Consider the following 21993-nt stretch of genomic DNA (forward strand, 5'->3'; position numbering starts at 1 on the left):
TGTTTGTGCCATATTGTATGTATATATATATATATATATATATATATATATATATATATATATATACACACACACACACACACACACACACACACAGTATATGGCAAAGCTGACTTCAGCTTGTTCTCCAGCTAGTAAGACTTCCATCTAGTGGTCATTCTATTTCATTCATCAGGAAGGAATCATATGGGGGAAAAAACAAACATCACATGTTTTCCTTGTCTATTGAGAACACTGACTCCATCAGAATAGGTCAATGTCAAAGCAATGTATGTCACTGAATATTATACCACCGTTTTCATGGTAATTATTCATGAAGACAGGCTCTCATCTTTGCTGCCATTTTTCTTTCTGTCTCCAGGAAACGCTGCATCCCTTTGGCTACATCCATCTGGCAAGCAGGGAGTGTGGTGGGGGAATTAAAGTGACACAGCTATATTATGTGAAAGTAAAGCAGGGCAGCTCACAAGGGTGATATCTTTAAAGGGGGAGTCTCCTTTTTATAGACTCGTTGAGGATCAGAATCTCTCCAGACTTCAATAGATTTTAAGGAGACAGGAGTACATTTGTGGATAACCTTTGATTTATCTCTAAGCCGCAGGACGAGTAAAACTGGATGCTTTGTTTTCATGCTTTTCTCTCTTATTGGTTTACGAGGCACAGATGAACAAGCAGCTGATGCAGAGGGCAGCTCTTTGCTCAGCCAACTTGGAGAGTGAGGACCCGAAGGCATCTTGAAATAGAAATTCAAAAGAGGAGGAGGAGAGAAAAGAGGAGAGAGAGGAGGAGAGAGAGGAGGAGGTTTTTAGAGTGCGAGCATTGGTATGCCAGGCTCAAAAGCTAGCATGGCTGTGCAGGAGAAACACAGTGACATCCCTCCATCGCAGGGACCACTTTCTACACGTACTGTCAACAGCCAGAAGAAGAGGAATGGATTTGAAAGAACAGGAGGTTAGTAGCTTTTGTCTGTGCTTTTGCTTAAGAATGCATGTATAATGTCATTTGTATGGTATCTGATCAAAACAAGCCTTTCCTTGAAGCAAAGCCAGAATGACTGTAGATCTCAAACACAGGGTCATCTGATCATATTGATGATGCATGAATAGAATATATACATTCTCTTTGGGAAACCATTCTGTAACAGAGCATGGCAACAATAAACACGAGGATATCAGGGGGAATCTGTAGACATAATACGCATAGCATGATCAGCATCCTGATATTATTCAACCCTTAAGGAACTCATACATGTGATTTTTATCCCCGCCCCCCTTGTGCTTTTGTATAAATTCTCTTCGGTCATGACGACTTATCAGGTGCTAGCATGTTCTCTTTGCTTTTTATACGCAGGCTATTTATAATGGCTCTTTCAATTGCAGCTGATCCCTAAGGCCATCCCAGTCCTCAATAGTCACTATTTGGGACCATTTGTTCAAGCTGATTTGTTTTTGCTTTATACGCAACACTCCCTCAACACCATCTGTTGTACTAAAAGATGCATTTACAGATAGTAGAAAATCCAAAATATCAAAGGAATATTGAGTGTCAGATTGTGAAAAATAAGAAGAGATCAGAGGTATTGCTATGTATTTTTTTTAACAGAATAACATGCTGTTTTCCCCTCACTTTTAGACAATGGTGGTTCCATCAAACCAAATTCACAGGCAAAGAAAACAAGGCAAACTGTCAACAAGGCTGCCCAAATCTGCAACACAGCCACTCCACGGGCCACTGCAGGTTGATACAACTCTCACATTCATCCTTTTATCAGGCAGCTGTCATATTATTAGGATACTGGATTATGACTTTCTGCATGACTTCATTTTACAGACTGTCTAAATTTGGGGTTTTAATATTTAATATAACTAATAGTATATTTTTGTAATTTATGGCACCAAACCAGTGACTACAAAGTATCATCTTGGCGTTCTAGTGGCCAATGGACCAAATATTGATGAGAGGCTGAAAGCAGCACGGGAGAGAAGACATGAGCACCAGAAGTTACTCGGTATGTGACATTCATTGTCCTCCATTTCTAATAAGATCAACATACATAACTGAGTGCCCTATCCATACTGGTTCACTTTTTTTCCCCCTCAGCCTCCCGGGAGCAGGGCAGATTGGAGCGGGAGCAGCGGGCCAGGCAGTACTACGAACAACAACTGCAGGAGCGCAAGAAGAAACTCCTGGACCAGAGGCTCAAAGAGGAGAGGAAGCGGGCTGCTGTGGAGGAGAAGCGTAAGCAGAGACTGAAGGAGGAGAAAGTGAGTTTTGATGAGTGGAAATCAAAACACTTTTATTTTTAGAGAGTGTCGGGGCTTTCCCAGCTATGGGCTGAGTAACATCGCCACTGAAGCTTGTTTTCCTGAATTAAGGAGCGATATGAATCTGCAGTGCGTAAGACAGTGGAGAAGAGCCAAAGGGTCCAACACAGCCTCGGTCAGAACTCAAGAGGAAGGAAACTCGCCAAGAACGGTAAGCAGAGACAAATGTGCTTTCTTTTTTTCCCCACTCTCTTTTAACATGACCTTTTAAAACCCATAACACCATACTTAACAGTATCTGTTTGTTGTGTAACATCTTGGAGTGCCTTATCTTTGTGTTTATGCCGCACTTAAAACTTTATACTGATCAATATGCTAGTACCACGCCGCTTGCCTCTGACAGCATGGGAGAAGAACTTGGTCAGTCGCCTGCTTACCCCCACATGCTCTTATCTGGCCAGGAGCAAGAGTGCTGGGTGTCAGTCAGGAGAAGAAGGTACTAACTCCCATGATAGGAGAACCCTGCTTTAACATTATGGCAATGCAATGCCAATTGTTTGTAGTGCATTTGTAAGATAGCCTACTACTACAACTAACCAGCTGCTTATTTTCCTCTCTGTTTACGCACTGCTTCATAATTCCATCACTGTTTCCACCATTTGTGCATATTTCCTCCAATTTCCCACAATTACGGCACAAATCACTGGCTCAGTTGTCCATGTTTGTCGCCGTGCAGTTTCATTCCACTCCATGAATTCCACCATCACTGCCCCTAACAAACCCCAGCACCACTCTGGTTCAGTCCACCACATGCCATCCGCCTCCCCGAGTCCCAACAACAGGCAACACAGAAGCGTCAATACGGCACAGGTAATTCAAGCTGTCCCTCTGGTCTTATGTATTTTCACGATCACCCAGCTGTCTATTTATTAAGTGTTTACTTTTTCTGATTTGAGAAACATGTAAAAAAATGATTCTGATATTTCTTTTTCTTCTTTTTGATTTAGATCAAAGCAGCAAGACAGCAAGACGCTCATAAGAAGAACTCAACTACTAGATCACCTGCCGTCAACACCAGTGTGAAAACAGCCAAAGTCAAACAAAGCAGAACAACTTCCCCCTCACCTGAACGGTAAGTGAAATGTTTCTGACTAAAAACATCTGCTTTACATTCATGACATAGTACCAGTGATCTGAACAAAGTGGGGCATCTGCTCTCTTCTTTCTGGATTTTAAAGGACCCCCCGAAGGTCAATCAGCAGACACTCAACCCCTCTGCAGCTCGAGCTCCCATCTGTCCCTGAGGAAGATGTTACCGTTTGTAGTTCAGCCCTCTTCCCTGGTAACTCAAGGCCTGTCAGGACTCCAGCTCAAGGTCAGCGAGAGAAAATCAGGGATGAAAATCCACCAGAGGCTCCGTGTTTGAACCTACCCAACACAGAGACAGCAGAACATGGAAGTAAGCTAGAGAAATGCTTAAATAAAATGCCGAATTTAAAACAATTACAAATGTGTACTCAAGTTGATAATATTTCTCTTCAGGTCCTCCCCAAACACCTCCTCATCCAGCGCCACAGCCCCCTAAAGTCCTGTGTAGACCTTCAGCCGGGACTACAGACCCAGGGGAGGCCTCACGCCTCCTGGCTGAAAAAAGGAGAGAGGCCCGACTACAACGTGAGGAAGAGGAGCAAGAGCGCCTGCAAAGAGAAGAGGCCGAAAGGTAACCATGTCCAAATACGAGACAGAAACACTGCAGTAGCAGGCCATCCAGACTGTTGTATTACAGTTCATGATTATTGGACATAAATGTATTAATTTATGTCCAGGCGGAGTCGTGAGGAGCTGGAGCGCAAGAGGGCAGACGAGCGAGCACGACAGCAGGCCGAGGCTCAGCGTCTCATAGAGGAGAAGATGAGGAGGGAGGAAGAGGAGCAGAGACAGGCCGAGGAAGAAAGAGCTCAGGCTATGAAGGAAGCCGCTCTTCTGCAGAAACAGGTAAGAAATGCAAACATTCCTCAATGCACGAGGGCTTTTGCAGAGGGGACAACATCTGCACCCACAGGGCGTCCTTCTGGATGCTTTTGGTCTTTTTATTTGAAACCCATTTCTAATGGACATTCACTGTTTGTACAGAGAGAGGAGGAACAGGCCAAAGAGAGGGCAAAATCAGAGCAGATGAAACAAGAGCGAGAAATATTTGCACAGAAAGAGGAGGCAGCTCGTCAAGCAAGGAAAAAGGTTTGACAGCATTTCTAAATAATCTGATCTATAATCTGAAATGTTAATTATCATATCTGTACACAACATCTGTGTTGATAAAAATAAAGTCTATCAAAAGCTCTGTCCCGTTAAAGAGACTGCATGGTTTCACAAAGCTGACTCTACCAGTTTAATAAAAGCTGTTTTCTTTTCCAGCGACTTGAGGAGATCATGCGGAGAACCAGAAGGACAGATTCTCCAGATACGGTTAGATTTACTGCTATCTTTTTGTAAAGTACATTGCCCCTGGGCTCATATGACACACATTCAGTATCCACTAATGAGTAACCAGCTCCACTTCTAAGACCAAAACGGCTAATCCTTTTTAACACAGACATCTGTTCCAGCGAGTATTTTGCCAAATGAAGCCCAACCAAAGGAAAACACAGAGCCTGTGCGCAACGGCTCTATAGAAGTTGCCGTCAAGCTGACAGTAGAGGCGAAGACCTCACAGCTGGTGCTGAACAATGAGGAGGACATGGTACCTGTTGTGGCCTTCAAAGAACGCAGGTCCCTCAGGACTCTCACAGGCCTGGAGGAAATCCAGAGCCACCAACGAGCAGGTGAGGCAGATTACAGACTTGTTCCATCAATCGTCATGTCTGTTTCCAATCATATTTAATGAGGCATGGCAGAGAGACCACACAATCAGGACCATTCATTCATGCAGGCAATGTATATAAAATCATTCAAGGCTGGTGAACAAGGCTAAGGCGCTGGAGAAAGTCCAGTAGTTGTTTTGGGTGGTGGACATGAAAGTTTCACACCCTGGTGGCCTCTACATACAATATTCAAATCAGAAAAAAAAACAGCAAAGGAAAAAAAAAAGTGCCTGTCTGCACACTGAAGCTCGCAAACTCCCAAGTTATAGACCCTTTTAACAGCAGTCATTACAGGGTAAACAGGTGTAATTGATAAAATGATTCATGGTCCTGTTATATTAAGTGTGTCACAGCCATTGCAGTGAACCAGCATGCGCAATACCAGGGCCCATCTAAATGGAACAGGGCCATAATTATTGTTATTAATTACATATATGTTTACCCTTACATGTCAACATGACTGCTGTGAAAAGGGCCTATAAGTATTGCAACATTTCATTCTGCAAGGTCTCAACGCGCAATGCCAGACAGTATTCAAAGCAGAAAAAGGTCTTCGTATGTGTAGCCGCTCCCTTCCCTGTATGTACAGTTTCCCTTAATGAAAAGTCTAAAAATAGATCAAAATGTTCTTATCTCTTAAGCTGCACTGAAACCTTTTTATTTAATATCTCTTTTTTTGTCTCCCTACCGTGCATTCTCCAGAGGTCATCTGAGAACCTGCAGACATGGGCTCAAAGACTCTGTTGGAGAGCTGTGATTTATCTGTGATACACAGGAGTCACACTGCAGTACAGCCATTTTGCTGCACCTTGTAAGAGCATGTAAGAGTACAGCCTTGCCTCCCACTGAGGACGTCAGCATTTGGTCACTTTTCTGTGTGTAAGCCGTGGCACAAACATTGGGCAAGTTCTTTATTGCTTTCTTTAGTACAGCAGGTTTCTGAACTAATAATGAAGATCCAAAAACCAGTAGATGTAGACAGTGGTAATGATAGTTTGCTGGCGAGTGTTGCCTCTGTCAAATACTAGGAATAGCCCTTCTAACAATCACAATGTGTGCTAGGCCATGCTTTTTGCTTATTCCTGATATTTCTTGCAATCCAAGCACTTTCCCTTCCTCGGTTTTGTCACTGTGGAATTAGAATAGCTCAAGTGGCTGTTTACGCTAAGAACAGAAGACTATAGGTTGTTGGTTAAAGTTCATGTATATTCCTATCTTTCCCTTTGACTTTGTGAAGTATAGCAATCACATATTTTAAAGCTGCTAAGGAACTTAGTTTCCAAAGACTTTGCTTCAGTTTTGTGAGTGTTGTTTTAGAGAATACGATGCACAAAACATTTATTGCACTGACAGTTGCTTTGTTTGATTCATTATATCACTTTTGAGGCGTAGAGGTTAAAAGAGTTTATTATAATAAAAGCATATAAAAACAAATGTATCGGATCATCAATATTTGATCCTATAGTTTAAGTATTGCTCATAACTATCACTTGTGAACCTGTTAAAAAGTTGAACTATACGCCATACTTCATTAAAGTTGAGACTATGCTGCATCTCTGCCTTGTTTTTCACTTAATGTGTTGACTGTAAACATAAAGATTTAAAACGAAATAAACACGACAGAATAAAAATGCTGCTTGTCCATAGTGTGCATGAATGTAAACGCTGTGCACATCTCTTAGCGTTTGTGCTGAGGAAGTCACGGGTTAACAGAAGATGGAGAAAGAGGCTTAATCATTTGCAGCAGCCGTCTGGTTTCTTCCGTCTGCGCATGTACCTTCCAGAGCTGAGCCTCCAACTCACTCTCAGCAAACAGAGAGGAAAAGCCCCCATCTGTAGAGGAAGACGGCACAAAGCAGGCTAAGAACTCCTGACTTGCAATGGTAGCTAGCATGATAAGAGCATTGAAATGGCTGCAGTACCCTGAGTTGCTTAATAAGTAGGGGTGCAACAAATACACACCTTTCTTGAGGTTGAATACGGTAACTATGCCGAGTTGCTGCAACTTAACATCCTTCTTTTTGAGAAACACCAACAGGTACTCCAACATGGTAATGTAGTGAGGTCTCAGCAACTGGACCATCTCCTCTGGGGGAATAGTATGGAAACACAGAATATAACAAAATGTAATAATACAAAGCCAAGCTTTTCTATCAGAAGGAATACTTCCACATAACATTACCAGTTATTTCTAGTGTGCTGATGATGGCCGCACTGTTGTAGGACAACTGAGGATTTTGCATTTGTCCGGACAACCTCACAAGTCTTGAAACTTGCTCTGATGTTATTATCACCGACAAGTTAGACTTCAGTGGATCTGAAATAGTGACATATTGTGAAGGATTATGAAAATGATTCATATAAAAAGAGGGATCTTATTATGTACACACATAGAAGTAATTCATCACTCACCCCAGGTCATGAGGTGATGTAAGCATGACGTCACATGCAGCAAGGTCTCATCTGACAGGGACGGAGACAAAAGGGCCCCGAGGAGTCCTGATAAACACAGACTTTCCATCACAGCCTAGATAACCATGATGGGATCAATCAATCTCAGGCAACTTGCGCAAACATATTTACTACAAACATGTGTCATGAAGTCATGAACTGTAGCCTCAGTGTACCTGCTGACCCATGCTGGAGCTACACAGGTCGGTGATTATCTTGCAGCTGTGTGTGATTATGACGGATGTTTGATGATGAAGCTGCTGACCAATTTCCTCCAACAGACCCTCACTCACGAGGACGTCCTGGAATCAAACCATGGAAATGTTATCAATATTAAGATGTAAACAGAACAGTTGCTTCATATTTACAGTCACTCGAATGCCCCAATAGTTTAATAAATTACTTTTCAAAGACTTCCCAGCTGTTACACAGCACCAATAGTTACCAACTCCATCATTATTATGATTGTGCTGTGTAGGAAATCGTACATTGTTTGGCGGATGTGCCGACAGTGCAGAAAGTAGTGTTAAGGCGGATTCTCTCCGCACAGGAGAAGAGTTCTTCAGCAGCGCCTTCAGGGGCACCACACAGTCAAGATCCATCAGCTGCTCCTGGATCAGCACTACACACACACCAATGAAAATGACAAACAGCATCTGCTTTAGGTATGGCATCAATCTCTGGCTTCATTGTTTATAGTTACCGTTCTTTGAGAGAGTTCGTAGGCATTTGCATGCTTGAGTCGAATTCTGAAAAAGAAATACATACGATTTTGAATGAACATTGTTGATGATTTACCTTCAAACTCAGACACTTAAGGTCACAATTACCTTTTGCACAGAGGAAGACACAAGAGTCAGAAGAGACTTCAACAAAAAATGACCCCCGATGCTGAGCAACTTTGGGTGGTGCTCCCGAACGGCAGTGATGTTGCACAGAGCGGTGCAGCTGTAAAACTGAACTTCTGAATCTGAGGACTGCAGCAGAAGAACCAGGACAGGAATGGCTCCCACTTCACATAAGATCCTTGTGGACCAATCTGGGCAAAGAAGAGATTATTTGTGTTGAATTAAAGCTAAACAAAACACAGGAGCTTCTGGTTCCATTAAAAATATGCGGACATTGAGAATTAAAGGAAATTATCCCACCTGACTGTGTGAGATGTAACAGAGCCCAAGTGGCGTTCTGTTGCACCTGTGGCTCGTAAGACTTGGCTAAAGCCAACAGTGGCATGATGCCATCCACCATGATAGCTTCACTTTTTGATTCTGTACAAAAAGAAAGAAAAACCTCCAATGAATACTTAGCTGATCTCAACAGAACTGCAATGGTATATTGTGTCTCTGCAGACTTACACAAGATATCATTTTGGGCGAGCCAGGATGAATAAGACGATGCAGAAAGGCATTTTATGAAGCTCTTTCTTTCTATTTCTCACCATCTCCTCCTCTGGTTATTCCCATATGTCTTGCAGTAAAAGCTCAAACAGCATATGTTGCAGTGTGCAGAATTACATATACAATATACTGCTATCCTCACATAACAAATTATGCAAATACACTTGCACTACCAAATCCTACTGCAACATTAAAAAAATGGCTGGTTAAATTAGCAATACACAAATACATTGATTGCTATGTTTTCTATATGTTGTTTTAACTTTTCCTGTCCTTTCACCAAATGCAAATTATTTACTGTCAAGATATTTTGTGATATTTATTCAACAGGGTCCTCCCAGTCTGAACAAACCTGAGGAAGCCAGCAAGGTGACGCAGGCACACGAGTGACACTGAGCGGTGGCGTCACCAGACTGGAACAGCTCCAGTATGGGCACCAGCATCCCCATTTCAATCACTAACTCTTTGCACACTGGAATCACATTAGCAATTATGACCATCGGATCCACACAAATGGGATTTCAGGTGTAAACTGTGATGCATTATTTATTATTTTAACAGTTAAAACAACTTGAATAAAGCAGAGAGTTTTAAGGAGTATGATCCAAAAGTTAAAAGACGATACTTTAAATACCGTGTGATTCTCAGCTCTTACCATTATTCTTGGCTAACAGATTGACCAAGGAGAGAGATATCGTCTTTTGCACATCTAGGTCAGTTGATAAAAGTAAGGCCATGACCGGCTCCATGAAGGCATCTGGTAAAGGCGATTTCACTGTAACACACAAAGCAAAAAAAAGCAAAAAAAAAAAATTGGTTTAAGAGGCAGACTTTTGTGAGTTTGTTTAAGTTCTTGACGCCCAAAAGTATGTTTTAGAATATCCAGGAATGATTAGTTAAACACAATCTTAATTAGCTGTCAGTCTCACTGGCTGAAGCCAAAAATTAGTTTTAAATTCAGGTCCTAATGGAGATAACCCACCTGTGTTCTCTCAACCGCAACCAAGCAAATAGGAATCTGTCAACTGCCACGTTTATGCAAAATATAGTATGTGGTTACACTTTGCATATAACTGGATCTAACCTGGACTAAAAGTAATACTTTACATGAACCATTGTGTCTGTACTTATTATACTGTGGGATTTCAAAATGAAATCTATTTGTTATGTCTTCAAACTGACACTAGAGCAAACACACGCTGGGAATAGTCTGCCAACACTGGAAACAAAAAATACAGTTGAACATTTGCATGATACCAGTCCTACTCGTTGGAGGGCTTATCTGGACAGTCAGTGATATGAGCAACCTGAAGCGCAAACAATAGCGTCTTTCTTTGCACCACTGATCTGCACGCTGTAATGACGATAGTCAAGCAACATAGACATCGGTTTGATTTCTTTACTCACAATGATGACTGACATGTAAATAAAACATGGCTGCAGTAGTTTGTAGATCAGTGTCTTCCGAGGATGCAAGTCTGCTCAGCGCGTGCAGACTTTCCTGATTGAGTAGTTGAGTTTCATCATCTAAGAAAAGAAAACCAGATACACAAGAATGAATATTCCCAAAAATTCCCATTATTTTCTTAAGTTACAAATACACGTTTAATGTAACGTTGTCTCACCACCTGAATTACAGTCTCTACAGGCGTGTTTGCCCTCCACAACAATGCTGTCTACAACAAAGAAAATGAACAATGTTCCTACCACACAGCAGGTGTAAAGAGGGCAACTCCTGCGTCCTCCTCCTCAGGAAACTACTCTCCGGCGTAATCCTAAAGCAGGTGCACTGAGAAAGTTCCCTGAAAACGTCTCTTATTTTTTGCTCAAACTCTCTGCAAACCTTCCTCAAATGAACGCAAACTTCTTTCAGCAGTCGGGAGCAATCCTCACAAAAACCAGAAGCCATGACCACATCTTCAGCAGAAAGGCACCGCACCTGCCTGTGAGTCGCCCAACCTGCACACAGACGCGCCCACTGGAACGTCACGTGGTAGTGGGGATTACAGATCATTCCATTAACGCAAATCTTATTCAGAATCAAATATTATAAAATTATATAAAATAAGGGAAGTTTATTATTAGTACTGCATTTTGTAACCTGGTCTCGTGTTTTTTTGTAAAATCTTAAACAAATAAATATTATAATTATTATTGTTGTATTAATTTATTTATCTTATTGTTCTGCTCGTTGTTGTCATGGGGAAAAAAGTCAATTCAATAGTATAAAAACACGTGTTTGCAGCTGTGTCACATTAGTACATTTTGATAGTGGAAAGTAAACATTTAAAGTTATTTTTATATTGTATGTTATTTCCATTGCTCAGCCGTTGGTGAATCTGTTGTTGTTGTCGTTACGTCAAAAACATGGCCGCCACGCTCCGCCCCTCACGTTCAGACCTGTGGTTGACTTGGAAACCGTCTCAAAGCGTCGTTGGTGAAGTCGGAGGACAGCACAATCACTGCAGGGTATAAATACACGCCTTTAGCTAACTCCTGAAACCTCCTAAAACCCATTTGTATGGGGTATGGTTTAATTTGTGCTTCAAAGGGTTGCTTGAAGAAGCTAAGTCGTACTGTACCAAACCTAGTGAGCTAATAATGCCACTTATGCTAGCTAATGATAGCACTTAGCAAGCTAGCGTTAGCTGTTAGCGTCTCAGAAAGGTTGCCTTCTCCTAGAATTGTTTTTAGCTTCAGCTTAGCAAACGATATAGGTTTGTTCCACTGTGTTCATCCAAAAATGCAAAATTAACTGTGCACGTTACAAACCAACAAAGAACGATCCAGCAGACATTTTATTTTTGTGCAAGGTTAACATGAAATCACCTAACGTTAGACAATTTCCTTGTATGTCTAACGTACTTGGCAATATGATTCTGATCCGTGTCTTGTATTTGTAGGATGAAAGCCTTCCTGTCTGGATTAATTACGCACGTTTTGCACTCAGAATGAGATACATAACGGTGCCTGAGGATGCCAGTAGGTGAGTTTACAATGCAAAATACATCCTTTCAGAGTTTTATATTACTGTATCATTCGTTTATTATTATTATTTATGCATTAAAGTTTAAGCATGTAAGGATTTTAATGTTGAAGTTGATCGAGGCTAATTTAAACTATTTTACACACTATTGGGTAAAATAGTTTAATCTATAAAAATGCACCATCTTTTATTTGCTGATCATGTCTTGTCTGTAAGTAAATACATATAATGAAGTGAAAAGCAAGTATAGTAAGTACTAGTTGGAAATGTACCCTTCACCACAGCAACATACACTTCTTTGATCACATAGTATCAACTGATCTCAATGCAGCCAGCCCAGGGTCACTTTGCCCATTTATGAGTGGAACCTTTTTACAGGTGCGAGTGAAGACCGGGCGAAGACCCGGGAAAGATTCAATGAAGTCTTCAAGAAATACTCTGAGTCAGATAAGAAAAAGTTGAAGAAGAAAAAGACTGAAACTCAGGAGACTATTGTGGTACGTGTTCTAAAAGTTTCAAATTACACCTGGTTTGTTGAATTAATCTCCTTTCTCCAAGATAAGTGGAAAGTAATGCAAAGTAATTTAAATGGTCAACATCTTATTAAGGGAAACAAGCTTTACATACATATATATATATTGACGTTTCTTAGTTCTCCCTTTCCCCCTGTTTCTTTTAGCTTCAGAATCTAAAAAAGAATCTCAACCTTGAGAAGGACACAGAAGATGATGAGACCATCCTCCAGAACACATATCACCCCGAACAGGGCAGCCCTCGCTACACCAAGAATAAGCGAAGAGAGAGGGAAACAGCGGAAAAGGTTAATGTCAACAACAGTAGAAACCAAGAGGAGGCTCAGATGTCAAAAGGCAAGAGGAAAAGCAGGAGGGAGCTTCCCCCCCTTCCTGTACCCGAGGATACCAAAAGTGACACCCAGAAGGATGCGGAGGCTTCCAAGTCTGAGATTGCTTTGGAGCCAGATGGTGGAGGTGGTGGAAAGGAACCAAAGCGGAAAAGTAAAAAGGGGAAAGACAAGGGAGATACAGAGGCCAAGGAAGTGAGTCAGGTGGAGGATGCAGAGGACGAGCTGCTGCATGAATACCAGCAGCAGATTGCACAGAAGGAGGAGAGGACTTTAAAGGCGACAAGCACCAAGACCGAGGAAGAGAGTGTTCTCTCCCAAAATGTTTCACTAAATAACGATGTCGGAAAGAAGAAAAAGAAAAAGCTGAAATCTGTAATCACACAGCCGGAAGTAGGGTGTGTATATTTACTAGTATGCTATAGATTTTTTGTATTTTTATTTAGTTATTAGGATAGAGACTACAGTTCTTAGCAGCATATTGAAGTAAAATGTTTTTGGTCCACTAGGGATGAAGATGAAGATGCTGACCAGGATGCTGAAGTGGACAACGAAACTGAATCCAAGGGAAAGAAGAAAAAGAAGAAGAAAAAACACGGTAACTGGATGTTAACTGTAAAAAAGTAATTTGAAAAAGTCCCTTAAAAAGTTTACAATGTTTTTTAATTTTCCTTGTTTTTCAGTTGTCAAAGAAGAGAGTGAAACTGAGGCAGAAGTACCACAGAAACCAACATTTGATGACAGCCTTGTGCTGGGAGTGTACGTCCACAGAACAGATCGCCTCAAGACGGACCTGCTGATCTCACACCCGATGGTGAAGATACATGTCGTCGATGAAACCACTGGACAGTATGTGAAGAAGGAAGACTGGTGAGAACGGACACTCTGAGACACCTACACTACTGCAGTTCAGATCAGCGTTTAATTCAGTGTTAAATTGTGTTTTCACACCTTTCATGCTTTGTAGCACTTGTGTTTCTATTGCCGGGTACATACTTTATTTGTAACTATAACTTGTAATGTTAGGACTATATTGTTGTTGTGTTTTAGTTCCATCTAGGCATGCTCTACATTTTTAACCTCTCATTTCAAAGGGTGCACAATATCTAAATGTTTTTGTCTTGTTTTTCATAGCCATCGGCCAGTCTCCTCATTTTATGAGCAAGAGAACGTTGACCACATTCTCCCCATCATGACTCAACCATTTGACTTCAAGAAGAACAAATCAATCATTCCCGAGTGGCAGGAACAGATCATCTTCAATGAACGCTTCGGTTACTTTGTTGAACAAAAGGATGAAAGCCCCAGAGTTATACTTCTCTTTGAGGTAAGAGACACTTCATCTCGTCATATTTGGCCAATTTCAATGTCGCTATCAATAATTCTTTGTATTTAAATGTTTCTTAAAGATCCTGGACTTCATAACCATGGAAGAAGCAAGAGCCAACGTTGATGTTGACCAGCATGAGCGAGGATTCAGAAAGATTGCATGGGCTTTTCTCAAGGTACTATATTTGGCCTGGTTTGACTTGGATTTGAACTGTTCTCTATAATCCTTATCTCACAATTTTCTCTGTATCCTTTAGCTTGTCGGCACAAATGGTGTCCTGAATATCAACAGTAAACTTCGCCTCCAGCTCTTCGGCCCTCCACCTCGGGCAAAGAGACAACCCAAAACTATCGAGGTGGTCGAGTGGTGGAGGAAGTACCCCCGAAACAAATACGCATCCACCCTTTATGTCACGGTGAAAGGCATCAAACTCCCTGAGCATGTACGTTCATCGTTGCCTTATAGCTGCTATTATGTATGTAATCTGTCTTACATTGTTACTATAGGTATGTAGATATGCAAATAGTTGACGTGTAACGTATGATTGAGACTGTAGATATAAAGCTGTTTCAGATATTCTGGTGTTAAGTCAAGTCACAAGTGGATTCAGTAATATGTTGGAGCTACGATTGGCTTTTGTTCTGCAGGTGGACCCCTGCATTCGGTCCATGATGGCCCTGCAGGAGGAGAGGGGTAGCACCTCCTACAGTGAACTGCAGAATGAGGTCACCAAGAGAAGCCTGACTCAGCCTCTCGACAGCAAGCCGCCAGCCTTGAGATGGAGCAGGCTGCCTGGACAGGTCGGTGGAATTAGGAATTATTATTTGATTAACCAGACAAACAGCACTCACAAGTTTACATTCAAGCTGTTTGTGGTCGCTGTGATCATTCCTCCTGTCCATAGTGGCTGTCAAGTGATCTCTTCCTCATGTAAGAGACGGGAGAACAAATTCACTGTCCATGTTCTACGTAATATGACAATGATGTTAAGTTAACAGCACTGTACACAAGGCCATATCAGTGTTGTATTAACACAGAACAAATGTGAACCTGTCCTTGAAATGTGGTTGACTGCGCAAGCCTCACCAATGATTCTCTGTTTAAGGTCTGTCGGATTCCTAACAAGTCCATGCTGTCATTCCGCGGTGGTCGGATGGGCTGCTTCACATTGCTCTTCTCTCATGCCGGGACGATGCTGGCTGCTGCTTGTGCTGACACGGACGCTTTCCCTGTAGTAGGTAAGCAACACCTCGTCCATGTGAAACTCCTCCTGCTGACGCTCCTCTTCACTCCTCAGCAGTAATCACAAGCTAATTAACTTGCTGTTTATACATGAGCAGCTCTGGGAATGATCTCAGGACTCCACAACTCCCAAGAATATAAAAATAAGAATAATATATATTGTGCAATAAGTAACCCATTCATTTACTGTTTCAGTGTATGAGATTCCCTCTGGCCAGGTTCTGGCTGCCTTCAGTGGCCATCTCAAAATAGTCTATGACCTCTGCTGGTCCACAGACGATCGGAGCCTTTTGTCTGCCTCCTCTGATGGAACTGTCAGGTAAGTTTCTGTTTGTGAGATTGAAAAATAAAGTCTCAATTCATTGTCACTGCTGGTGACTGAATTGCTGCAATAGCTGTTTGCAATAGTACCTCCAGGGGGAGTAAGTACCCTTCATAGCAAGTGGCTCACTATGTGTTGAGATTGTCTGACTACGATATTTAAAGAACATTTCTTTGCATAAAAGAGGGTCAGCGTTATTCCACTTTTCTTGCTCTCCTGTTTCAGAGAGTGGAACGTGGAGAGGCTTCAGGGATCGGCCCAGAAGGTGCTCCCTCATCCATCCTTCGTGTACTGTGCTCAGTACCAACCCGCAGCCCAGAACCTGGTGGTGACGGGGGGCTTCGACTCTCTGGTACGAGTGTGGAGGCTCGACGTCGATGATGTGAACGGCCAGCTGCTGCAGGAGTTTGAGGGTCACAACAGTTTCATCAACTCCATTTGTTTTGACTCTGAAGGTATTGTGTTGTCAATGTTGTGTATAAACTCAATAAACCGGCAACATGTGTTCCTCTCACCTCTGCCTGCATATACTGTACATAAAATAGGTCTTCAATGACATTAGGAGGGGGTCCACTGCATGTACATGTAGGAAATACTGAATGATCTGGCTTGCCTCTGTTGTTGAACTATTTTCTTTGTTGAGTGAGTCGCATTCAAATGGACCACCTTGTAGTGAGAATGGGCTGTTATTGGTGTGTGACTGATTACGAACAAACGATTCAATCAGCTGACTTTCAGCTGATTACAGCCGGCGACATATGGCCTCTGTGTCCTGCACTAACGCAATGCTTAATTTTTTTTGTTTATGCCATAGCTTATGTCTTAATCATAAGCTGCTGCTGCTGCTGCCGTCACTCACACACACACAGACACCCCTTGAAACCACCGGAACGTTCCAGTGTGTTTGTGAGCATGCAGATGTGCATGAGAGAGATTATATTGAGTATTTACACTCTAACCGTCCTCTGTAAAGCAAACTGTGGTGCTCTGGCTATTAAACGTGAGCTAGCATCTTTTGTAATGTGAATGAAGAATGTTATATACTTGTGCCTTCTTATAGCTGATGTTCCTTTTTGTTGTATTTGTTGTAATTAGGAAGGAGAATGTTCTCTGCAGACAGTACGGGCCTAATCCTTGTGTGGAGAACTACAATAAACGACAGCAAGCGGCATCAGCCATGTCATCGCTGGTCTATAGAGAAGGTACAGGAGTTTGTATTTGTCATGTTTGATCCAAATGTACATGTTACACGGTATACATTAGATTTGTCAGATGGTGGTCTGCTTGCAGTAGAAATGAAACTGGAAAGAAATGTGAAACTCTGCATGTTTTGTCTTGGCAGAAAATTGATGAGAGTGACCTCAGGGGTGTCCCCATCAACATGCTGCAGCTCCATCCAAACGGGCGGTGCCTGCTCATCCACGCCAAAGACAGTGTCCTGAGGGTGATGGACTTGAGAATGTAAATACGATAACTAAAATACAGACTAAATAAGATGATGTATCACTTAAGTCTTGTATTTCTAAATATTTACAGATAGGAGAGGAATTTGTCATAAAAAATGTATGAAACATACAGTATTGTGTTGCCCAGAATAGTTGTTGTTACAGTCCAAAAAAACATCCATTCTTTGTTCAAGCTTAAAATATAAATGTTCCATCTTTTCAACAATGTATCTGCCCTTTCAGCCTGGCTGTAAAGAAGTACACTGGAGCCACAAACTACAGAGAGAGGATTTATAGCACTTTCACACCATGTGGGAACTTCATCTTCTCTGGCAGCGAGGATGGGATGGCATATGTCTGGAATACAGACACAGGTGAGGTTATCTTGTTTATTTTCTGTCAGTTTTGATGGCGTTATGCACAGCGGCTCCAGCTGTCATCTGTTCTGTCTTTTCAGGGGACCAAGTTGCGGTCTACTCTGAGCTTTTGTACCCCACTGCTCTCCACGGCGTGTCCTTCCACCCTCACGAAAACATGGTTGCTTTCAGTGCCTTCGGTCAGAGCCAGCCTGTCCGCCTGTACCTGTACGACCACAAAGGTTTGTGAAAACACCTGACAAGTGTCTTTTTTTTTCTGTGGATGTAGCCCCCGAATCTCTCATCCACTGTGCTTACATACAGGTATTAAAAATACAAACTATGTCATCCTTCATCACACAGTTTCCCAGCTGGAGGTGCACAATTTAAAAGCTGCGAGCAGATCAGCTTCTACAGACACCAGAATCATCAGAAACACACCCGACCACCAAGCGTTACAGGACACATCTGTTGCTTCAACCATGGATCAGTTTGCCCAAGCAACAAGACTTGCATTGAAAATGCAATGTGTTAAGGAGCAACTGGATTCAGTACTTGTAAATACGCATCTACTATTACTTAGATATAAGTACATATAGAAATACATACAGAAATTCTAAATCTCCAAAAACTCCAAATCTTTTCAAATCTTTTTTTAGGATCCACATCAGAGGTCTTCAACTTCTGGATACATTTATGAACAAGGTACCGTGTGTGTTGTTTGTACACCGTTTTATGATGAACATGGTGTGCTGCATTACGTCTCAATTGACCTGTTTTTGCAACAGTGCTGTCTCTGTATTTACATGGATTATTCTGTGTTTGTGTGTTTGATTTTCAGACAGAATGAGCATTACTCACACGGGGAGGAGCTTCACAATAGATTCTGGCACTGTGAGTTTTTGATCAGCATGTACTTTGTAAACACACCTTTGTATACTCTGTCTTTATTTGGGTCATATATGGTGATGTAACCTGTCGAGCCCTTTATGCCAACATTCTGTTCTCTGTAATCTCTAAACCAGCTTGTTCTCAGGTTTCCTCTCAAGGGCTGAGAAAGGAAACATACCACAGAAATGTGTCTAGAAAGTTATGGAATGTGTATTTTTATTGATAAACACAAGTTGTGATTAGCACAGTATTACAGAAGTGCATTGCATTTCTACTGGGCAGTTTGTCAACCTGCTGCCTGCCATTCTGTATTGAATTTGATGTCGTATTAAACTCCTAACGTTTTAACTTAATCTTGACTTTAAAATGCATTAGGAGGCCTGAAACAAATTGCTAGACAACTGAAGTCCAGCCTTTTCTTTGCAGACGGGATTAAGTGCTTCGTTGCTTCCTCCGTCCCTCCTGTCGCCGCACTCCCAGCTGCAGCTCTCCGGTTCTCTAGCGGAGCAGCTTATCCCCCAGGCGGCTCTGAGCACCCAAAATCGTGAGTGGCTTGTACAGTTAATCACACAGTTATTTGCTCTCTAACCAATGAATGACTTTTACTGCCGCTCTGTGATATTTGAGGTCAAATATTTTCCAAGATTATAGTTGCATTAAGTAAAGCCTGCTGTGACCAAATACTTCCACTATTACGGTCCACTATTAAGTCTCCTGAAGCATGTACACCATACACAGAGACAAAGATGGGCCGCTTGTGGTTTTCACTTGTGTCCGTAAGTGATCTCTGTAAACAATCACAGAATTCTGTTATAGTCGAAGATGAAATATTTTTTGCCTGCTTTTGTTTTTTTCTTGGAATTTCAGGCGGTTTCAGTCCAGTCGGTCATCGTCTAAGAGGAGCTTCATCTCTCAGGCTGCAGACGGTAAGGCTGTTACATAATATGTAACTTTTCCTCAATAGAAAGAAAACGACAGACCTATGTTATAGATTTTGATGAGTTGCGCACTTACATTATCTCAAATCTGTAATTTTAATCAAGGTACCAGTGCGTTTCATTTGTTCGCCTGTCAGTGGCGAAATATCCCCTCTGCCCATCCGTCAGCGCTGTGGTCGTCTGCCACAAGCTGTCATAGATTACATTTGTATCCAGTATTAAGCCACATTTTTAGGATACACGTTTTAGATCTTGTTTGTTTTTAACTATATATTTAAACATGATGAAGGATTTTAGTCTGGATCTTAAATGATCAGATTAATACCAGTTTTAAACCCCCAAGTTTGTTTGTTCTCAAGAGGAGGAGTCCTCTGCGGATCATTCAGCTTCCTGTAAAAACTTCCTGAACTAAAGGAATACTAACTGGCAGAAGCTGACTGCAGTGAGGACAATGGTGGTGAAGACTCCCATGATCACCAAACACCATCTTTTGCTATTGTTTTGATTGTAGAGAGTCAACAAAATGTACACTTTTTGACGTATCTTTTACTTTGTCAGCTGAATCTTAACCACATGAGCGTTGCTGCACTGATTAGTCAACTGCTGCTATCTGCCAATATCCTTTGTCTGCTAAAGTTGCTTCTTCAGGATTTAAATTATTTTAATCTTATTATCTTTATCCATCAGAACCATGCTGACCACATCTCTTCAGGCATCCATGTGGAAACAGATTCTGTCCCTGTTCAACAAGTAGTGAGTATCCGCTGTAGCTGCGAGCTCAGTAACCTTTGCCCTCTCACACTCGAGCCCTCCACCTTTGTGTTGCTCTTCCAGGTCGTCTCGCTCCACGACTACAGAGCTAACCGGTCCGACGAACTCACCGTACGCCGCGGTGATGTCATCCAAGTGCTGTACAAAGACAACGACAACTGGTGGTTCGGGCGTCTGGCCAATGGGCAGCAGGGATATTTTCTAGCTTCTTATGTCGCAGATCAGAGTAAGTGAATCATCACTTGTCCAAGTGGACAATGTATATGAAATCAGATGTGGTGCAAGATGCTGAGTTCTTTTATATTATAGGCGATTTCAACGAAGAGGCGGCTCAGTCTGTTGAGGCACACGCAGCCCCGTCTGAAGGGACTGTTGAGAGGTCGACACCAACCAGGGTAAGCAGACAGACTAATACAGTGTGCATGTCCTGGATTACAATCAGATCTTTTAATCGTCAGTAATTCAAATGCAAAAGGTGAAACAGGGTGTGGCTGTGAATACATTTCTTGCACTCTTCTCTCTCCTGTCGAGTATGTTGCCTATTGTTTCTGTGATACTTTCTTTTGACCATCACACACTCTTGTTTAAACTTTTTTGGACTGAAGTATTCTTTTAAAAGACTTTGGGGATTTTGGGAGAATGCACTTTGAAGTTTACTTTTTAATGCATAAAAGAATGCACAATGATCTATATTTCAGTATCTGCTTGGTGCGATGGCTTTTCCTATCGTTTTATCTTTTCCAAGGTATCTGCTGCAATTAGTTCTTCCGGGGAACTTCGGTTTCTCTCTGAGCCGACCCTCTCTGACACCGACCCAGAGTTGACTGATGCCAGGTGAGTGGCTCGCTGTGCTTAAATCCTCCTGACTACATTCACAGGGTCATGGTTAGATTTTAGATTTTTGGTTTTGGACTTTATTAATCCTGCAAGGTATGTATGTTATGGCTTTAGAAATAATACATTTTGACTGTGAATGATGTTTTTCCCGCAGAGCTAAAAGGAAAAAGAAGGTGAAGAAGTCAGGAGTCCCTGCACCTTCGTCCCAAGCCACGTTTTCAGATGCAGACGCTCCGGTGTCGACGAGCACCAGGAGGAGAGGCAGATCAACAGACAGGCCTCTCCCAAAGAGGCCGACCGGCCGGACTAATGGTGCCTTCGAGCCCGATACATGAACTCACAGACACATCGCTGTCTTCAACTCGCAACAACGCTTTCACCTTCACTCTATTTTATGTATTTTTACCATTTTTTACATTTGATTATGTGAACTATATGAATCAGTATGTTCTGTATTGTACTTAATACAGATTGATCAATGGAATGTAAAGACTTGTTCACATAAAGAATTCTAGGACTTCTTGTTTTACATATTTATTGTCATGAGCATGTGTACATTTTTACTGAAGATATAGAAAACAGAATGTCTGTAATATTGTAGTTTTATTTTCTTATCCTGTAAGAGATTAACGTTTTTATACGCCACTTCTACACAACTATATAAAAATACAGATTATTCCTTTCCAAATGTTTAATCACATGTAAAGTCACTCTTTTGATATCTAAAATGTTTAAATAAATATGCTTCAGGGCTATTTTGATTATGTTTGCATCACATTTTTTTAAATGTACCTGTGAAACAATGCAAATAGGATACTAATTATTCTGCGTGTTGCCATTATTTTAGTCAGTCAAGTGGACTTACCTATAAATGAAGGTTTGTAAGCTATAGCATGTAATTATTTTATATTCTACTTTTTGACACGTTAACATCTTTTCATTTTAAGATGCTAATCGCAAGAGGATATCGATTTTTGGTGCGATGTTTCGGTGGACAACTGGGCAACTTTATATTTTTCTGTGAAATAGAATATAAGCAG

The 21993-nt window shown here is 41.6% G+C and overlaps 3 protein-coding genes across 5 annotated transcripts; 2 read left to right on the forward strand and 1 right to left on the reverse strand.

Annotated features, from left to right (window-relative positions):
* The first annotated feature begins 443 nt into the window (after positions 1-443).
* map7a (microtubule-associated protein 7a) lies at positions 444-6725 on the forward strand. Of its 2 annotated transcripts, none has more exons than XM_068721919.1 (15): positions 444-951; positions 1633-1737; positions 1904-2008; positions 2101-2264; positions 2376-2475; positions 2644-2760; positions 2977-3134; positions 3272-3396; positions 3503-3723; positions 3807-3984; positions 4091-4259; positions 4398-4502; positions 4680-4730; positions 4858-5086; positions 5828-6725. In XM_068721919.1, exons 1-15 carry the CDS (start codon positions 825-827, stop codon positions 5836-5838), a joined length of 1965 nt encoding a protein of 654 aa, XP_068578020.1. In that variant the 5' UTR covers positions 444-824; the 3' UTR covers positions 5839-6725. The 2 variants fall into 2 exon arrangements, with proteins under 2 accessions (XP_068578020.1, XP_068578021.1); XM_068721920.1 differs by having other exon boundaries at positions 1934-2008.
* On the reverse strand, positions 6631-10900 carry LOC137880514 (uncharacterized). The gene is made up of 13 exons (XM_068721921.1): positions 10681-10900; positions 10381-10500; positions 9629-9748; positions 9326-9445; positions 8725-8844; positions 8407-8615; positions 8280-8325; positions 8065-8198; positions 7753-7878; positions 7538-7652; positions 7308-7442; positions 7088-7213; positions 6631-6958 (listed from the first exon to the last, which is right to left on the reverse strand). Exons 1-13 carry the CDS (start codon positions 10880-10882, stop codon positions 6825-6827), a joined length of 1707 nt encoding a protein of 568 aa, XP_068578022.1. The 5' UTR covers positions 10883-10900; the 3' UTR covers positions 6631-6824.
* Positions 10901-11360: 460 nt separating this feature from the next.
* On the forward strand, positions 11361-21688 carry ahi1 (Abelson helper integration site 1). Of its 2 annotated transcripts, XM_068721877.1 has the most exons (27): positions 11361-11442; positions 11877-11959; positions 12338-12456; positions 12639-13219; positions 13331-13419; positions 13505-13691; positions 13956-14148; positions 14231-14326; positions 14408-14593; positions 14799-14951; positions 15257-15389; positions 15589-15712; positions 15941-16170; positions 16811-16917; positions 17058-17176; positions 17404-17534; positions 17618-17758; positions 17880-18073; positions 18176-18221; positions 18358-18410; positions 18834-18951; positions 19275-19333; positions 20033-20098; positions 20180-20342; positions 20426-20511; positions 20862-20950; positions 21108-21688. In XM_068721877.1, the coding sequence occupies exons 2-27, from the start codon at positions 11950-11952 to the stop codon at positions 21286-21288; spliced, it is 3654 nt and encodes a 1217-aa protein (XP_068577978.1). In that variant the 5' UTR covers positions 11361-11442; positions 11877-11949; the 3' UTR covers positions 21289-21688. The 2 variants fall into 2 exon arrangements, with proteins under 2 accessions (XP_068577978.1, XP_068577979.1); XM_068721878.1 differs by lacking the exon at positions 20862-20950 and having other exon boundaries at positions 21108-21189.
* Positions 21689-21993: the final 305 nt, after the last annotated feature.

The sequence above is a fragment of the Cebidichthys violaceus genome, unplaced genomic scaffold (genome assembly GCF_023349555.1).
Source record: "Cebidichthys violaceus isolate CVI_PGR_0920_01 unplaced genomic scaffold, fCebVio1.0.p SCAF_28, whole genome shotgun sequence".
Taxonomy (NCBI): Eukaryota; Metazoa; Chordata; class Actinopteri; order Perciformes; family Stichaeidae; genus Cebidichthys; species Cebidichthys violaceus.